At 39.7% G+C, this 18,308-nt stretch overlaps 1 protein-coding gene across 1 annotated transcript in view; it reads left to right on the forward strand.

Moving 5' to 3' along the window:
* arhgef18b (rho/rac guanine nucleotide exchange factor (GEF) 18b) overlaps positions 1 to 18,308 on the forward strand; it is a 60,323-nt gene that overhangs the window by 30,218 nt on the left and 11,797 nt on the right. Inside the window, exons 13-30 of the mRNA XM_038307943.1 lie at positions 4,041 to 4,086; positions 6,313 to 6,514; positions 7,131 to 7,237; positions 7,793 to 7,933; positions 8,631 to 8,881; positions 9,023 to 9,148; positions 9,273 to 9,390; positions 9,496 to 9,750; positions 9,836 to 9,912; positions 10,714 to 10,892; positions 11,052 to 11,125; positions 11,919 to 12,104; positions 12,246 to 12,392; positions 12,587 to 12,702; positions 13,305 to 13,373; positions 13,502 to 13,549; positions 14,996 to 15,277; positions 15,421 to 15,570. Of these exons, the coding sequence (XP_038163871.1) occupies positions 4,041 to 4,086; positions 6,313 to 6,514; positions 7,131 to 7,237; positions 7,793 to 7,933; positions 8,631 to 8,881; positions 9,023 to 9,148; positions 9,273 to 9,390; positions 9,496 to 9,750; positions 9,836 to 9,912; positions 10,714 to 10,892; positions 11,052 to 11,125; positions 11,919 to 12,104; positions 12,246 to 12,392; positions 12,587 to 12,702; positions 13,305 to 13,373; positions 13,502 to 13,549; positions 14,996 to 15,277; positions 15,421 to 15,570 (2,574 nt within the window). The remainder of the gene's footprint in view (positions 1 to 4,040; positions 4,087 to 6,312; positions 6,515 to 7,130; positions 7,238 to 7,792; positions 7,934 to 8,630; positions 8,882 to 9,022; positions 9,149 to 9,272; positions 9,391 to 9,495; positions 9,751 to 9,835; positions 9,913 to 10,713; positions 10,893 to 11,051; positions 11,126 to 11,918; positions 12,105 to 12,245; positions 12,393 to 12,586; positions 12,703 to 13,304; positions 13,374 to 13,501; positions 13,550 to 14,995; positions 15,278 to 15,420; positions 15,571 to 18,308) is intronic.

The raw sequence follows: 18,308 nt of genomic DNA on the forward strand, positions 1-18,308 counted from the left end.
AGTGGCTTTTAGCTCTTCTGAATTGTTGGGTCTGGTGTATTGCATCTTCTTCTTCACAATACCCCATAGATTTTCTATGGGGTTAAGGTCAGGAGAGTTTGCTGGCCAATTAAGAACAGGGATACCATGGTCCTTCAACCAGGTACTGGTAGCTTTGGCACTGTGTGCAGGTGCCAAGTCCTGTTGGAAAATGAAATCTGCATCTCCAAAAAGTTGGTCAGCTGCAGTAAGCATGAAGTGCTCTAAAACTTCCTGGTATGTGGCTGCGTTGACCCTGGACCTCAGAAAACACAATGGACCAACACCAGCAGATGACATGGCACCCCAAACCATCACTGACTGTGGAAACTTTACACTGGACTTCAAGCAACGTGGATGAAGTGCCTCTCTTCTTTTCCTCCAGACTCTGGGACCTTGATTTCCAAAGGAAATGCAAAATTTACTTTCATCAGAGAACATGACTTTGGACCACTCACCAGCAGTCCAGTCCTGTTTCTCTTTAGACGCTTCTGACGCTGTCTGTGGTTCAAGAGTGGCTTGACACAAGGAATGCGACAGCAGAAACCCATGTCTTTCATACGTCTGTGTGTGGTGGTTCTTGAAGCACTCACTCCAGCTGCAGTCCACTCTTTGTGAATCTCCCCCACATTTTTGAAGGGGTTTTGTTTCACAATCCTCTCCAGGGTGCGGTTATCTCTCTTGCTTGTACACTTTTTTCGACCACATCTTTTCCTTCCCTTCGCCTCTCTATTAATGTGCTTGGACACTGAGCTCTGTGAACAGCCAGCCTCTTTAGCGATGACCTTTTGTGTCTTGCCCTCCTTGTGCAAGGTGTCGATGGTCGTCTTTTGGACAACTGTCAAGTCAGCAGTCTTCCCCATGATTGTGTAGCCTATAGAACTAGACTGAAAGACCATTTAAAGGCTTTTGCAGGTGGTTTGAGTTAATTAGCTGATTAGAGTGTGGCACCAGGGGCCATCAATTTTGAACCTTTTCACAATATTCTAATTTTCTGATATGATGAATTTGAGATTTTCATTTGTTGTCATTTGTAATCATCAAAATTAAACAAAATAAACATCTGAAATATATGAGTTTGTATGTAATGTATGAATATAATATACAAGTTTCACTTTTTAAATGGAATTACTGAAATCAATCTACTTTTTCATGATATTCTAATTTTATGACCAGCACCTGTATCTGTGAGGCGTTAAAAGGTTTAGGAGGCTTTGTTTTTGACCAAAGTAGGTCAGCTCTACTTTCAAATGAGGGAGATTGGAGCAAATATCAGGAAGCTGATGGTTTTAGAGCAAACTTATATTCATTTAATTAGGATTTGTGTTATTCTTACTGCTGGGGATGCTCACATTGACAAAACACAAAATCTTTAAAGATTTCCACTGAGAATCACACACAGATCCATCCATTAACTTTTTGTGGTGTTTCTGTCAACCTTTCCACTGAGCCTCTCTTGCTTTGGGCTGATGTTTGAAGTTTACAAAATTCTTGCCTGTGAATTTTAAGCATAGCTTGGCATGTGCAAGAAATTAAGGTTGTCTGAAAATGTGCTTTTATTCACCCTGACCTTTGAACTACAGCAGCAAGACAAACATTTTTTCAATCAAAAAATAAAAGGTAGATTGGTTGTACTTGTAGAACGCCTTTTTTAATGTTGCACTGTTCATTGTCACTTGTGCACCTATAATGTGTAAAAAGCTCTGAAACCTCATTACACTGACACATTCAGTTTTATTTAATTCAAGGAGAATCAATCACATTTATTCTGTTTTATGGATTTGAGCTTCTGATTTTTAAAATCTGAATTATTGAACTTAACCACATGTAAACCCGCAAAATAACAGAAATGACTTCAGTTGAATGTAAGCTTTAAATATCCCTATGTTCTGGCCTTTTAAATACACATTGGTCTGTGCACCCAAAAGCATCACATCCATGTTTTTTTTTTGTCAAACGGGGCACTTTCATTCTTACTAAAACAAAACAAAACAAAGCAAAGAAAAACTGTGGAAGATCAACAGATTAACTCCAAACAAGTCAGTGGTGATGATTCATAAGGTGTAGAAAGTCACACTTGTCTATAAATAGCTGTGTGTTGGTAAAAGGATGCTTGCATTGGCGCTGCTGGAGGACTTTTCAAGTGGAAGAATGCAGAGAGAGTGCGTGTTTGACCTCCTGCCACATGATGATGGATGCTAGCTGCATGGTTTAGTTTGACCAGCATCACAGAGGCCAGTTCGGTGTCTCCCTATGTGGTCTTTCCAAGCAGAGTGTTTCAGTGAGCTGATTGATGGCCCAGTATCTAACAGTCATCTTGGAGCCACCCCATGCCTGCCATTTGGGACAACCTCATCCGAATGGTTCTTAGATACTTAACAGTCTATTAACTGCACCTAACTGTTAACTGGCTTCTGTTTTTGAATTTCCTATTTTATTTTTGGATGTCCTTAATTGTTACTTCATTGCGTTTTGTGGTGACACGTTCCTAATCTAAATATAGTGGTATAATCATGTGAATTAAAGCGACACATCCCAATAATTTAGTTCAGAGAACCGTTTAGACTTCACACAAAATATGGAAAACAAAAATTGACAGACTTTTATTTTCCGCCACTTTATTTTTTGACAAAGAGTTTGTTAACCTGCTCTAACAAGCATCCTTGAGGTGTGTCGATAAAGTCTCTGTGATGGCCTGAAAGCACAGTCGCTGTGGTTATATGCAAATGTGCTGGGAGCCTTTCAGGTAATTACACTGATTTTAAATCTAGGATTTGGAACCGGGCGACAAAAAGTACAATGAGACTGAAAATATGAAGGAATATGAAAAATAAATGTGTCAACACTCTTTTTATGAAGTGCTTTGTCATATAATTAGGCAGATAAGTGCTGCACAGGTTAATAAAAATATAATAGGGTGGAATCATGATAATGAAAGCAGTTATCAATAACAGTGTAATAAAAAAAGCAATAAAAAAATGGTGCAAAGACCAACCTGCTATTCATCCTCTGGGGTCGAAGAAACATAAGAAACATTCTTAAAGATTGTTTAATTCTTAAAGTTTTCTGATAACCCTTACAGAGAGGTAATTGTTCTAATAGAGACAATATAATTATTCCCAGTATAAAAGGAAATCTTTGTTTGGGCCTCTTTCATGTTTACGTTTTCAGAAAATCTCATTGTCTAATCAATTTCACATCTCGCATATATGTTTATATAAAAGGTAACGAAAGCAACACTGTTTTCTTAGTAATTTATCTGATGGGAATATTGGCTCACTATCAATTTGAATTTATTTTTAGTCTGTCTTTACTGGAAAAAATCGAAATCTAGATAAGTCATTATCATTTTCTTAAAATAAGTACATTTGTTGTTGGATTGAGGAAGTAAAAGACATTTTGCCAATGGAACAAGACAATTTACATTTAGAATAAGAAAACATAATTGCATTGTCTTATTTCAAGTGCATATTATCTAATTATCTTATTTTAAGAGTAAAAATACTCATTCCATTGACAAACTATCTCATTTACCTACTCAAATTAAGGGTAAATATATTAAAGTTAAGAAATGTTTTACTTATTTCTAGATTGTTTTTCCAGTGTAGAAGTCTGTGTCTTCAAAAGGTTTGCTAGGACAATAGATAGAGGGTCAGTTATCAGGTACGTTTCTTTAATTTGGGTGTTGATTTAAAAATGTTAGCATCACGGCGACCCTGAAATAAGACATGCTAGCTCCTTTCCAACAGGTAATATAGTTGTAAGCATATCTCTGACTAATATAGTCCCATTTTATATGACTGGACAGTTAAATATGTCAAGTCTATGTAGAGAAGTGAAGCATAACAGGTGTGCAGCTTTGCTTCATCATTTTAATTTTTGCCTGTTATCTCCAATTGGTGCTTCTCCAGCTTCAGCACAGTATATTGTTATAAGATTTGTATTTTGATGGTAAAAAGGAACACCTTTAAATTCTTGTAACAACTCAGTTGACTGACTGTCCTATTTTATTTTTCACACAGAGAGATCCTCACTTGAGGGGCGGTGGTTCAGCATCTCCTAACCTTGGTGAGCAGAACATTTCAATTGTTGGTATATGACTCATTTTCTCATCAACCTAATAGGGTTTAGGCTCGTAGATTGGCCATTTTAAAATCCATCTGTGTGTGTCTTTACGGGTGTATGTTTGTGCGTAGGGTGGGTAGATTGGTCTCCTACAGTTAGTAGATAAAGGTGATGATTAGCCATGAAGGAGATTCAGGCTCTGCACCCATTTCTCTATATATTCCAATGCAAATATTTTATAAACACAACAAACAAGTAATAAGCTACAAAATCTGATGCTTGTTTGTCAGTATTTTCATTTGTAATTTTCAGTTACTCTTTACTACTGTAAATATTCCACTTCTGCTTAATGTTTTTGATGCAAAACTACCTTGTTGTAATTCTAAACTAAGTTTTGTTTTATAGACATTAGGCTTCGGCATCGTCTAAATTGGAACGATTCTGATTCCTTGTTTCGATTCTGGTTACTATTGGTTCTCAATTAAAAATGTTTTTTTTTTTTTTTTTTTTTTTTTTAACAGTAAGGGTTTTAAAATGAATTATTTTATTGAACTTTTTACTTCATGTAAACCTGACTATAAATGATCTCAGAATTGTTTTCAACAAGTATATAAAATTCAAACTTATGCCTTATGAGACAATTTAACTATTTCATTTATGTGACTCTGTCTCTGGTGGTAGGCTGAGTGTCTGAGCTTGGAGAAAAAGCAGCACAACAGCTGTTTTGCTTAGGAAAAGATCCCTAAAGAATTTATACCCTCATTGTCTTTCACTGCACCTCAGTGCTACTTAACTAGACGTGGAAAAACAAATGTTTTAGTTTTGTTGACAGAGAATCAATTGAATATAAACGGTCAGATCTCATACTCCATCGTTCATTTAGTGGGTCACGCTTAAAATTATTCAAAATCTGGCTGATCTAGATAGAAGTGCTTTTCATTCTATAGAGAACGTGAAGAAAGAAGACAGGTAAATGTTAAAATGTAATCTGAAAGAGGGAAAGGATTACAAAACCGGCTCAGCTCCCCCCTGCAGAAGATTGTTACAAATGTTGGGTGGAGGCAAACAACACCTGTGCAGCCGGTCCTTTGCATAATATAATCCAATCATAATTGCTGCAAGTCATTGACTGGTCCTGTCTTTAATTATCATTAAGCAAAACTTTTAAATGCAACCACACAAACAAATGGTTGGGCAAAATTCTTCTTTGCTGGTTTTCAGCGGCTTGTTCTACTGTACTTTGAAATTGGGCATTGAAAATTCAAAGGTTAAAGCCACTTCCAGTCGATGATTGGTGCCCAACCCTGCTAGACATCCTACTTGGTAATTATATTTTAGCTGTAAGGAATTAAGAGTCATTTATATTTATTTGCATTTATAGTAATACCAGCTGATCTTGCCTTATACTGCTCATCTCAGTCACCACTCCTAATTGCACCATCAGCAGGTGTGAATGCATGTGATTGAACCCACAGGAGACATGTGTGGCTGCAGCAGCGGCAGGCTTTAGTTAATCTCCTGTAGAAGCTGTTATTCCCCTCAAAGCAGCTGGAGTCCTGCCAGCCACACCTGATTTCTCCACACGTCTTGGTCCGGCCAATCAGTGGTTTGTGCAGGGGGTCGGGAACACGATGAGCAGAGAGAGGATTGATGAGCACTGAAGAAAAAAAGAATGTGCTAGAAACATAAGAAGGGTGCACATCTTTCTGGAAGTTACTGCAGGAACTGGGATGTTGGGGCTTCTGGGTCGGTTCATATAAAGAGCGGATTTTGAGACGACCTCTCGATACTCTTTTATGTCAGTGAAGTCGCATCCCGTTGCTGAACTTCGTCTTGGAGTAGGAGTTTCTTTACCAGAGACATTTGCTATGGACCTAACGGTTTCCAAAGAAGCAGGGAAAACAGCGAGGGCCTCAACAGGTGCCTCCAAAACCATCAAGGCATCTTCTTCGTCTCTCTCTGCGTCGTCTTGGGGTCTTTCTGGACGTGTAGGCCTGCGAGTTCTGATGCACCGTGACATGATTACCTGCCGGTTGTACCGATCCCTGCCTCGATCCTGGCTGAAAAGATACTGGGGTCAACTTGGGAAGGATTCAAACAAGGCGTCATCTTTGCCACTCCGCTGGTCATCTTCTCCTTTCTCTATGTCGTCTCCTCGTTTGTCCCATTGTTCCTCCTCCATCCAGTCTCATTTCGTCCGTTCACCTGTGTCTCGTCTTTCTTTCCCAGCACTGAAAGACAAGGAGAGGGATCAGGCAGGCACAGCCGCATCTCAGGCTGCAGATGGCCAGCGAGGGTTTCCCGGCACCCCAGGCATGACCGTTAGTTTTTTTCCACCCACCAGTCAACCTTCAGCCAGCCTCAGCAGTAGCAGCGCTGCAGCTCCAGCTTCCAGCGTTGGTTCCAGCCTCCGTCACCACAGCAGCTCAGGGTGGGTTCCACTACCAAATATATATCTGGAAATGAATTTCTTTGTGAAAACTACATTTAGATTATTTATTTATATTGGGGAACATATTTGAAAAATAGGATTAATTGTGGTCAATATGAGATATATAGTGATATAAATCATACTTATGTAACAGGTGTCCTGCAGAACCCGAATTTAATACTAAATATTATATATATATTATTTTTTGCCAATGTCTTAGAGGTACATGAGAAAGACTGCAAAGAAGCAATGGCCTTTTTTAATCTTAACTTTTATTGTTGCCACGACAATATCATCTACTATCATAAGATTTGAAGTGCAAATCGCCCAGATGGAGATCTGTTGGCAGCACAGTGTTTAGCTTTTGTTTAAGCAAACTTCAGGCTTTTCCTTTCAGATCATCTTTTAACTGAATCTGAGTAGAATAGATCGTGTATCACTTATTTAGTTTGATTTTAAGGTAATCATATAAGCTTTTTATTGCCCTTGCCAATTAAGTTTTGATAAACTTGTCCATTTTGAACTGTTTGGTTGCGTAGATAAAAGGTTGATTTATTATTATTGGTTTTTTTTATGTTAATTATTGTGATTTTTATCTGTGACTGTCTTCGATCAGATCCCTTCCCGGGGACATGGATGAGGCAGATGCTCTCCGCTCTAAACGTTGCAATGACGACGCCATTTCCCTCGCCCCCTCCATCACAGAGTCCATCATCGTAGAAGGTGAGCTGATTCTCACAGTGGAGTCGAGGTTCAGAGGTTCAGACTTGCCGGTTGTTCTCCTCTTAGCACTATCGGCTTCTAGCAAAGTCCGCAGATTTTGCTGCTTAACATGATTGAAGGCTTTGAAACTGTTTGTCTTCAGGGAGTTTTTTTTTTTTTATTTTTTTTAAGCGAAAGAGTGAGGATGTTTTCCTGAGTCATGACTTCAGCCTCATTAAGCTGAACTGTGTAGGAGAGATCAGACTGACTGGAGACAAGGGCTCTATGTTTGTTCTAGTCTTCAGAGTTTTATTGGATTTGCTTTTAACACTGAAGCGCTGTTGCAAACACCTGATACTCATCATCCTTTATTTTTGGGTTTTTGTCCACCTCCATTGAATGCAATCCTGTAGATTTTAAATTTGTAAGAAAGGCCAAGTCTCCTACTATCATCTTGTTTTTCAATAATTTTAGAAATAATGAAAATCAAAGATTTTTTTTTATTCATATTTGGGTCATTTATAAAAGGTAATTTTTTTGCCATAGTTTTTTGAGTTCTCAGCCCTCTTTCTTCAGATTCTCACTATGCAGCAGTGCGGGCTGACCTGGAGTCCGATGCTCAGGACTTGGAGGCAGACTCCTGGAGTACAGCAGTCGATCAGCAGTATCTGAAGAAACATACAAAGGACGTGGTGAAAAGGCAGGATGTTATATACGGTAGGCGGGATTGCTTATTACTTCTACATGCATGTATAAAACATCACTGCTGTTCAACAGTAACTTGAGTTTTTTTTTTTTTTTTAAGCTGCATATTGAGATTGTAAAACCACATTTATTTATTTTTTATTTTAATCTGGTTTTGATATTCCTCAGAGCTTCTCAAGGAGTATTAATGTAGAAAGACGCAAATGGATAACATTTAAATTCATTAAAACTAAGAGGGTCAAGTAATTCTGCTTAATCAGATTTTTTTTAAATATCCTGAAATAGCTAATGTTCACAAATTGGTCTTATTGCATATATTATCTAATGCATTAGTGTTAAATAATTGTGGATGTCTTATTTATAGATTTACGGTTCTTATAGAAGTATTCATACCCAATTATTGTAGTAGATGACCCAGGTCACACAATCCTGCTGCTCACCTGTTGAATTTAACTTAGAGATAAGATGCACCTGTTTGTGTGACTTTGTTTCATTTATCATTAGTGCTTTTAAACACCATGCCAAATGCATCTTTCAATTTAAAAGAACATTATTTTTTATGTAAGATTCACCTCAAAATCTCGGAAGTATTATTTATTTAGCCCCTTTCCTTCAATTCCCTTTAATAAAGAATTAATGTTTGACTATAGCATATCAAAACGCATTCTGCAAAAGGAATTCTGAGAACCAATGTGTTTTTCTTGTATAGAGCTAATGCAGACCGAGATGCACCATGTGAGGACGCTAAAGATAATGCTGCGCGTCTATGTCCGAGAGATGAAGGAAAACCTCCAGATGGACTCTGGCAGACTGGACTGTCTGTTCCCCCGCTTGGAAAACCTCCTGGACCTTCACACGCATTTCCTGTCATGTCTCAGAGAGCGGCGGAGGGAAAACCTTGTCTCACCCAGCGACAGGAACTACACTATCAACAGAGTGGCAGACATCTTAATCACTCAGGTATGGACCAGAACAGTGATTCCAGCTTTCTGGAAGTGCCTCAAATATCTTACGGTTAAGCTTAGAAGCAAGCAAAGGTTGCAGAGTGTTGTTAAAGCATGTTATTGGTGTGCTGCTACTATGAGCCTGTTTGTTGTGTAGTTCTCAGGTGAAATAGGAGAGAGGATGAAGGACTGTTATGGACATTTCTGTAGCCACCACACTGAAGCTGTCAGCTTTTACAAGGAGCTGCTGCAAAACAATAGAAGGTTTCAGAACCTCATAAGGGTAGGTTGTGCAACCATTTGAGTTGTTACGCCTTTAATCAGTTCCCTTTTTATTGTGCCTGCGTAGACTGCCAAAAGATAGACATTTCTACTCTCTTTTTTTTCTTTTCTTTTTTTTCCTCCAGAAAATCAGCAACTTATCCATCGTACGGAGGTTAGGAGTGACCGAATGTATTTTGCTGGTAACACAGAGGATTACCAAGTATCCAGTACTGGTGGAGCGCATCCTCCACAACACAAGAGGTCCAACTGCAGCAGAAACCCCTATTACAATCATAACAAATTAAACAAAAGCGTTTGCAGATTGGATTTGAAAAACAGTGTTTGTTTGTTTTTTTCTGTCTGTAGAGGGTACAGAGGAGCATGAAGATCTGACTCGAGCGGTGAGTCTGATTAAAGACACCATCAAAGAGGTGGACACACTGGTTAATCTCCATGAGAAGGATTCCCGTCTCAGAGAAATACACAACAAGATGGAGCCAAAGGCACAGGGAAAGATCAAAGATGGCAGAGTGTTTCGCAGGGAGGACCTCGCTCAGGGCAGGAGGCGGCTGCTCCACGAGGGCACAGTGAGCTGGAAGGCTGCCTCTGGCAGACTCAAAGGTTTGCCTCAAAATTAACCACAATCAGACAACAACACTTCTTTGTCATCAACTAAATCCCTCTGATGATACTCTGCATCTTCCAGATATTCTGGCTGTCCTGCTGTCAGATGTGTTGCTCCTACTTCAAGAGAAGGATCAGAGATATGTATTTTCCACAGTTGTGAGTAATATTTGGTCTTTATTCATACAATTCATGTTGAAAGTTTAGCATAAATCCATGAGGAGCATAACTGCCATACGATGATGGGCCAACTTGGGTCAAATCAAACAACCTAAGTTGATTTTTAAACCAAGAAATGTTTGATTAAGTTTAGTTTTTTGTAGATTTTTTATTTTTACACATTTAGCCTCAGGAATCTGTGGAAAGATGCTCCTTTCAAGCTTTACAGAAATGTCAGACTTTCTTTAAGGATCAATAAGCTGCTACTAAAATTCAGTTTGCCTTGGTGAGCCTTGTCATCCTTCTCCTGAATAGGCTTTGAAGCGTGGCTGACATGTATCGTTAGGGTCATCGCCTGGGTCAGTGAAGAAGCATAAGGTTTTGGATCATAATCCTGCTGGAACAACAAATACTTTCAATGTTTCAGCCATTTATTGTTGGTCCTCCTTCCTTATTGTACATCTTTGCTGCTGCCACCACCGTGTTTGAGTGTTAAAACAGGAATCAGCACAATGAAAACTTTTCCTTTGTCTCATCTGACTGGAAAATACTTCTCCAGAAGTCATGCCGTTGGACTCCAAGTGTCACTTTTTAGCCAGAACTTGTTTCTTGTTTTTTTCCTCAGTCCACAGAGATGTAAAAATCTGATGATAACTTTAAACATGACATTCATCCATGAAGAGTAGATGCAAACTTTCTACCTGTACTGTAACACTGTTAACAATAGCTTTTATTAATCAGTTGTAGAAGAAAAAAATAAAATCAGTTTGTTCTCTGTTTCCCTGTCTTTAATCCTTTCAGGACAACAAGCCATCAGTGATTTCTCTCCAAAAGCTAATAGTTAGAGAGGTGGCCCATGAGGAGAAGGCCATGTTTCTCATCTGTGCTTCCTCAAGCGAGCCAGAGATGTACGAGATCCACACCACTTCTAAAGAGGAGCGAAACACTTGGATGACGCACATACGGCAAGCTGTAGAAAGGTAAACAGGAGTTACACAAGCGGTCTGTGTTGAAATACTTCTTACAAGCACATTAATTTCCTGTAAACATCTTAAAGCTGGTTGTGCAAAATGCATTGAATAGTTTTACAATGTTAAGACGGATAATAATTCGTAGCATGTTGCTGTGTTTTCTTTTAGTTGTCCTCATTCTGAGGAGAGGCTGGTCAGTGAGGAAGAGGAGGCTCGTGCTTCTAGACTTAGAGAGTTTCAAGGTAACGTCTGACGACAGGAACACAATCATGTCCACAAGGAGGTGCTGATGTCTCACATTAAGCCTTTGGTTTATTGATGGTGTCAGGAAATTAAAGAGTTGGCTCAGTTTGTTCCAAAGAATTCTTAGCAGTTTTTCTTTAATTTTTTTTTTTGAGGGGAAAAACTTTTTTTTTCTAAAAAACAGCTGATATCAGACCAAACAAACATATTAAGAGCTTAATATTCCCCTAAAATTACTCATATCTATAAGCTGATCAACTGAATTAACCCCAAAAGGGGTTAAATATGATCAGATATTAGATAGAACCTTATTGATCTCACAAGAAGAAGAAATTTGCTTGTGATATTGAGTCTTATAAACAACAGAAGTTTCACAAAGGAGGAAAAGGTGCATGAAGTATATGCAGTACATCAGATATATTTACAGTGGATAGGAAAAAAAACTAAGAAAAAGAGACTTATAGTGAATTTTATTCATTATTTATAATAGTATTCATCTATATACTCATTCAGTAGAAAACCCATGTCCTGTATTTATGGAACCATTATTTATCCTGCTCTTGCTGGTATTGCACTTCTGGTTAGACCTCAACTGCATTTCGTTGCCTTGTACCTGTAAATGTGTAATGACAATAAAGTTGAATCTAATCTAATCTATATACAGTAGGATTTAAGGTGTCTTATGTACAGTCAACTGGTGACTGGTTAAAACAAAGTGCAGTAAACACCAGTATGTATTTATTTTGTCATTTGTTTTTGAGTTAATCAAATTATGTCCGTTTGGGCCTGCAGAGCGTCTGAGCCAGCGAGATGCAGTGATCACCCAGGCTCTCACAGAGAAGCTGCAGCTGTTCACAGAAATGGCGGAGTCTGTGGCAGGTCTAGAGGACACGGCTTCCCGTTCTAGACTGCTGCTACGAGGAGACTCCTCAGACCTCCAGCAGGGAGAGACTCTACTCAAAGGAGCCATCACTGAAGGTAGGCAGGTGCTGTAAGGAAGGCAGGTGCTATGTATCATCTGCATCAAAGGCACCTTCTCTTGCACTGTATGGAAGTTGTGCACCCCTTTGCTTCTTTGTCTCTTAACATTTGCCGTTCTTGCTTTCTTTGAAACTTTAGTTGAAAACCTGCAGAACTTGTTGCAGTCTGGAGTGAGGGAGGAGGCTCAGTCCACTCGAGCAGAGGAAGGAAGCGGTTCTGGGGTTCTGCCCAGGAGAGCGGGAACCTTTGGAGGCTATGACAGCAGCCCGGCCATCCTCAGTAAGAGTGAGTTCAGTCTTCTCATCATTCTGTGGAACTGATTTATGTTTTTTTTTCCTTGGTAAACTTTCCTCTCTAGTCTTTACTTCTCTGTATTACATACACTTAAACATGCGGCATGTGTCCATATGAGCAGTGTATGTGTTTATAGATCTTTTGTTTCATTTCTGTGCTCCTACATGTATTTGTGTGTTTGCCAGACGGCAGCGTAAAGAAGAGCTTCTCTGGCGAGTCTAGAAATCGAGACAGGAGCCAGAGAGCCAGCTCAGACCCTCAGCTCAAAGACCTCTGTGGAAGCCACACCCTGGAGCAGACGGTAGGGGCCTCACACACCTACATACGCAGGATATTTTGGGATGTGTCACTCTGTTATTTATCTATGGATAAGCAGAGGGAAAGTTTTAATTTCCTTTTTTATGTTTGGTGGAATATGAATAGCACGAGTCTCTTTATGTGTTTATAAGTATAAACTCTAGATAAATATTATCATGAGAACATTCAGTTAATTCCCAACAATCGTGGTCCTTGAGAACAATCGCCCTGTCTAAATATAGCTCTGTGTTGGTGACAGGGAGCACTGTTTGTGGAACAAAAGCCAAGCCAACAGACAGAAATATACCAGACAAATATTTGATCTGAACTTCACTCTACTCCACAACACATTGCTGCTAAGCTGTTGCCTTTTTTTGATCATCAATTTCATGAACATCAACATTATTACATTTCTTTGTTTTTTACTTTTATGCATGTGACTTTTATTTGCATTATTTCTGTAAGTGAGTGGCCTCATACATGTGTCACGTCTGGAGATGATTCTACTTTCTACTAATTTTTAGCCCAGAGTCTGTGTGTGACTAGTTGGGGTTACAGTGTTTTCACTTTCTTTATTTCCATTCTTTCACTTTGTTTATTTCTCAGGTTGATCAGAGTTGCTCCTCTCCTCCAAAATGGAACCGCATCTGGTCCAACTCCTTCCCTGAAGCTGAGGTGATCTTTTCTCAACATACATAGCTGCTGGATCTTATTTCGCATTTGATCGGTGTCCTCATGTGGGGAAAATGCTTCAGAAATGTGTTCTTACAAATTCCCTGAATTCTCTTTCTTTATCATTCTAGTTCTTTGACAGAGTGCTGATGCTCTCCCAGAGGCTTTACAGCTTGCAGGTAATAAATACTGTGCTCTACACACTCTGATTTAGTTTACAAGACCTGCAATTCCAGATAAAACAATGTGTTCCGTTCAAAGCAAATATATACATATACTTTAAAAGGACTTATGATTATTTATTTATTTTTTTACTTCTCTGTTATTTGCCTGTTTTATGTCAGTTACCAGAATATTTTCCACTTGCTGAATGCCAGAATAGACAACCTTTGTGTTAAGGTTTTCATAAAACCGGCAAATTAGTATTGGATCTGGATACTCCTCAAACCCTCTGCCGCCTCTTGTGACTTAATGGAGAAATAAAAAGAAATCAGACTAGATATCAGGAAGAACACCGTGGACCCCTACAAGGTCGCAGTTATCTTCAACACTTTTTTATTTCACTATCTTTTGTCTATTTCTGAGAGTGTGGCTCAGGTTTGGTTGTGAAGAAGAAAGTGCAGGATCAGTTTAAATGTTTTGTTATTTATTTTTTGGTCCTTTAATATAATAACTGCAGAACGTTTCGCTGCTTCACTTTTCTGAACCCCATCAGGCATCAAACTCTTTCTGATATACTGCCTATAATCTTAGAAATTAATTCTGTTTAAAACGTTATTGGGTAATGGGACTTTTACAGCTTTTAACATGAAAAGGGAAATCTGCAGGGGTTTGAATAGTAGAATGACTGAGAAATGTTGAGCGTGAACAACACCTTCAGCGCAACGTCTTGCTGATGCTTCCCTCTATAGAAGGGGTCTGCGACCTTTATGATCCAAAGAGCTGATCTCGCCCTCGGTCCAGCTAAATGAAACATACTTATAGACGCAAATGTAAAGACTTTCTGGAAAAAAAGAAAATTTTTTTTTACCAGAAATATCTACTTGTTTTCATTTTTATCAAACCACTATTGTAATTTTAGAAAACAAAAAACAAATTTTTGCAAAAAAGAAAAAAATAATAATTTTTACTGTCATTTTCATTCCAGTTGGTATTTGTGGAAAATTATATAAAAAAATTGTTTGTAAACAATTGAAAAGAAAACAAATAGCATGTAAAAAAACATTCCTTTTAGGAATATTCTATTGCACAGATTCATACCATTTATTGACTAAGAACATACGTAAAACAACATAAATATTTAGCTAAAATCTGCATTACTGGTTTTTGTATCTATATTAAAAGGAAAGCATGATTGAAGCTTGAAAGCAACCTGATGCTTTAGCACCATCTTGTGGTAGTGCTGTTGGTAGTGCTCTGTTGCTTTTTTTTTTTTTTTTTTTTTTTTTTTTTTAGTTTAATGGGGATAAATCTTGATTGTTATCCTGAAGGGAGGCAGTATCTGCATTTTATTGTTACGAATCAACATATGATGTCAGAAGCCATGGTATGGCTTGGGTCTAATCATTGTAAATTGTACTTTCCCGTTTTGTTGATTGTGTCTTCTTGCTTTCCTCCTTGCTTAGGCCATCGTATCCCAGCAGGACAGCCAGATAGAGCTGCAGAGGGCCTCACTTACAGAGCGGGTGTCGTTACCTGGACGCCACAGAGGAAACGTGCTCCTAGAACAGGAGAAACAGCGAACTTTAGCTCTGCAGAGAGAGGAGCTGGCCAACCTGAACAAGCTTCAGTCTCAGCACAGGCAGGAGCAGCAGCGCTGGGAGAAGGAAAGGGAGAGGCACCGCCAGCAAGTGGAGGTGACCGAGGCCCGGCTACGGCAAAGAGAGGAGGAGTGCAGGAAACTTGAGGTACAGCTTTATGGTGCTGCTTTAAAGATACTAAGCTGATTTATAAGGGGTTGGATGCACACTACAGGTTTCAAATGCACATAGTTTTACATCGATAAGGCATATAAACTACAGTGCTGTATGATATATTTACTTTAATACAGGAGCAACTGGCTAAGGAGAAGGAGGAACTGGACCGGCAGAGAGAGACTTATCAGAAGGACCTGGAGAGACTGCGGGTGTCCACCAGAGCTGTGGAGAAAGAAAGGGAGCGACTGGAAAACGTGAAAAAGATGAAAAGGAAAACAATCGAGGTGAGAAGCCTATAATGGTAACAGGGATACAATATTTGGTGACATTCCAGAAAGTATTGAAATAATTTGATCCCAGTAGCATTTGAATGGATTAGGTTATTTTTAAACACGCATCTCTGTTTTTCTGAGATTATCTCCTGAGCTGGCAGGCTTAGGGCCGCTCACCTCTTACCTGTTCTAGATAACTTATTAAGTTTTCCTTACAACATACACTATATTGCCAAAAGTATTTGCTCACCCATCCAAATTATTGGAATCAGGTGTTCCAATCACTTCCATGGCCACAGGTGTATAAATTCAAGCACCTAGGCATGCAGACTGTTTTTACAAACATTTGTGAAAGAATGGGTCGCTCTCAGGAGCTCAGTGAATTCCAGCGTGGAACTGTGATAGGATGCCACCTGTGCAACAAATCCAGTCGTGAAATTTCCTCGCTCCTAAATATTCCACAGTCAACTGTCAGCTGTATTATAAGAAAATGGAAGTGTTTGGGAACGACAGCAACTCAGCCACGAAGTGGTAGGCCACGTAAACTGACGGAGCGGGGTCAGCGGATGCTGACGCGCATAGTGCGAAGAGGTCGCCAACTTTCTGCAGAGTCAATCACTACAGACCTCCAAACTTCATGTGGCCTTCAGATTAGCTCAAGAACAGTGCGCAGAGAGCTTCATGGAATGGGTTTCCATGGTCGAGCAGCTGCATCCAAGCCATACATCACCAAGTGCAATGCAAAGCGTCGGATGCGGTGGTGTAAAGCACGCCGCCACTGGACTCTAGAGCAGTGGAGACGCGTTCTCTGGAGTGACGAATCGCGCTTCTCCATCTGGCAATCTGATGGACGGGTCTGGGTTTGGCGGTTGCCAGGAGAACGGTACTTGTCTGACTGCATTGTGCCAAGTGTAAAGTTTGGTGGAGGGGGGATTATGGTGTGGGGTTGTTTTTCAGGAGCTGGGCTTGGCCCCTTAGTTCCAGTGAAAGGAACTCTGAATGCTTCAGCATACCAAGACATTTTGGACAATTCCATGCTCCCAACTTTGTGGGAACAGTTTGGAGCTGGCCCCTTCCTCTTCCAACATGACTGTGCACCAGTGCACAAAGCAAGGTCCATAAAGACATGGATGACAGAGTCTGGTGTGGATGAACTTGACTGGCCTGCACAGAGTCCTGACCTCAACCCGATAGAACACCTTTGGGATGAATTAGAGCGGAGACTGAGAGCCAGGCCTTCTCGTCCAACATCAGTGTGCGACCTCACAAATGCGCTTCTGGAAGAATGGTCAAAAATTCCCATAAACACACTCCTAAACCTTGTGGACAGCCTTCCCAGAAGAGTTGAAGCTGTTCTAGCTGCAAAGGGTGGACCGACGTCATATTGAACCCTATGGATTAGGAACGGGATGTCACTTAAGCTCATATGTGAGTCAAGGCAGGTGAGCAAATACTTTTGGCAATATAGTGTACTTTCCTTGTGACTCCCAGTATTTATTTGCAAACAGGCCCCCATGTTTCTCCACCTTATGAGCTCAGCGCTTTGCAAGTCATAACTCCATTTGTAGGGTTGTACAGGGTACAGTGCTCTGCTCAGATCTCTGCTGCTGGGCTAAACCACAAATAGGCTCCAAGGTAGCAGTAGTTTAGGTTTATCTCTGTCGGCATCAGGCCAATTATAGAAATCAATTATTGTTGTGTTCAAACATTTTATATTATCAGGTAAGTCTAACATTATTTAGCAATGCACTCGGAAAGCTCCATATTTGCTCTCACACGGGGTCTGCTGGAACACCAACAAACCAGCATCCACATAAAAGCATTATTTTAACTTGTACAAACTGTTACTTATAGGGTAGAAAGGCATATATCTGTCATTGTAGTACAATGTGGGTCATTGTTTGCCTGCTTCATGGGAGAGGAGTTTTCAGGATGATCAACCGACTGTAATTTCATGCCTGGTGCTAACAGGTCTGCCAAGAAGTCATGATAAAACTGCCCTATAAAAACACTGGCAATCACTCAGATAATTGTTGCAATGGGGTTTTTCTGTCAGGCATAAAGAAAGTATAAATCTAGACTTGTATAGAGAGGAGAATGACATCAGTGTTTGCGCCACATCTTGACTCACATACGTTTCTGTCATCAAGAGTCTCATTTGATGTGTTTACTCAAAATATCTCTGACACAAAGCAGGCCGGAACACATCAGCACAGTGAGTCACTGCCCCTGGTCTGCAGTGGCCAGTCATCCATAAGTTGTACCAGCAGGCATGTTTTTGCACATTAAACCCAAGAGGCATGATGTGGCTAATGAAAATGGAAACTGTAAATAGCCATTTGTTTAAAAAAAACAACTTTTCAAAGTATTAAAGAAATGGTTTGCATCAGGGTGAATTAATGAACTGCTCTTTAAAAAGAAAACCTCATCTATGCATTTTCAGAGGGTCAGAGATGTCGCTAAATGAGTCATGTGACCCAGAGTAATCTGAGTTCATTTAAACATGAGAGCTAACTAAGCTAAAATTTGTTGTAAGGCAGCAAAACCGATACAACTTACCTGATTAGACATATGTTTTGTTCTCTGATGTAAGATTTAGCGGCTTAAGTTAGAGACAGTGCAGGGCTGACAGAGGGTTTGAGGGCTACTATACCTAGGAGTTACACGTCTAGCACCCTGAGTGGCTAAACGTTACACAGTAAAGCTGTAATATTTAATTCCAACATTTTTTTTTTTTTTTGATTGGAGCC

The sequence above is a fragment of the Cyprinodon tularosa genome, unplaced genomic scaffold (genome assembly GCF_016077235.1).
Source record: "Cyprinodon tularosa strain WSP-4 unplaced genomic scaffold, ASM1607723v1 ctg624, whole genome shotgun sequence".
NCBI lineage: Eukaryota > Metazoa > Chordata > Actinopteri > Cyprinodontiformes > Cyprinodontidae > Cyprinodon > Cyprinodon tularosa.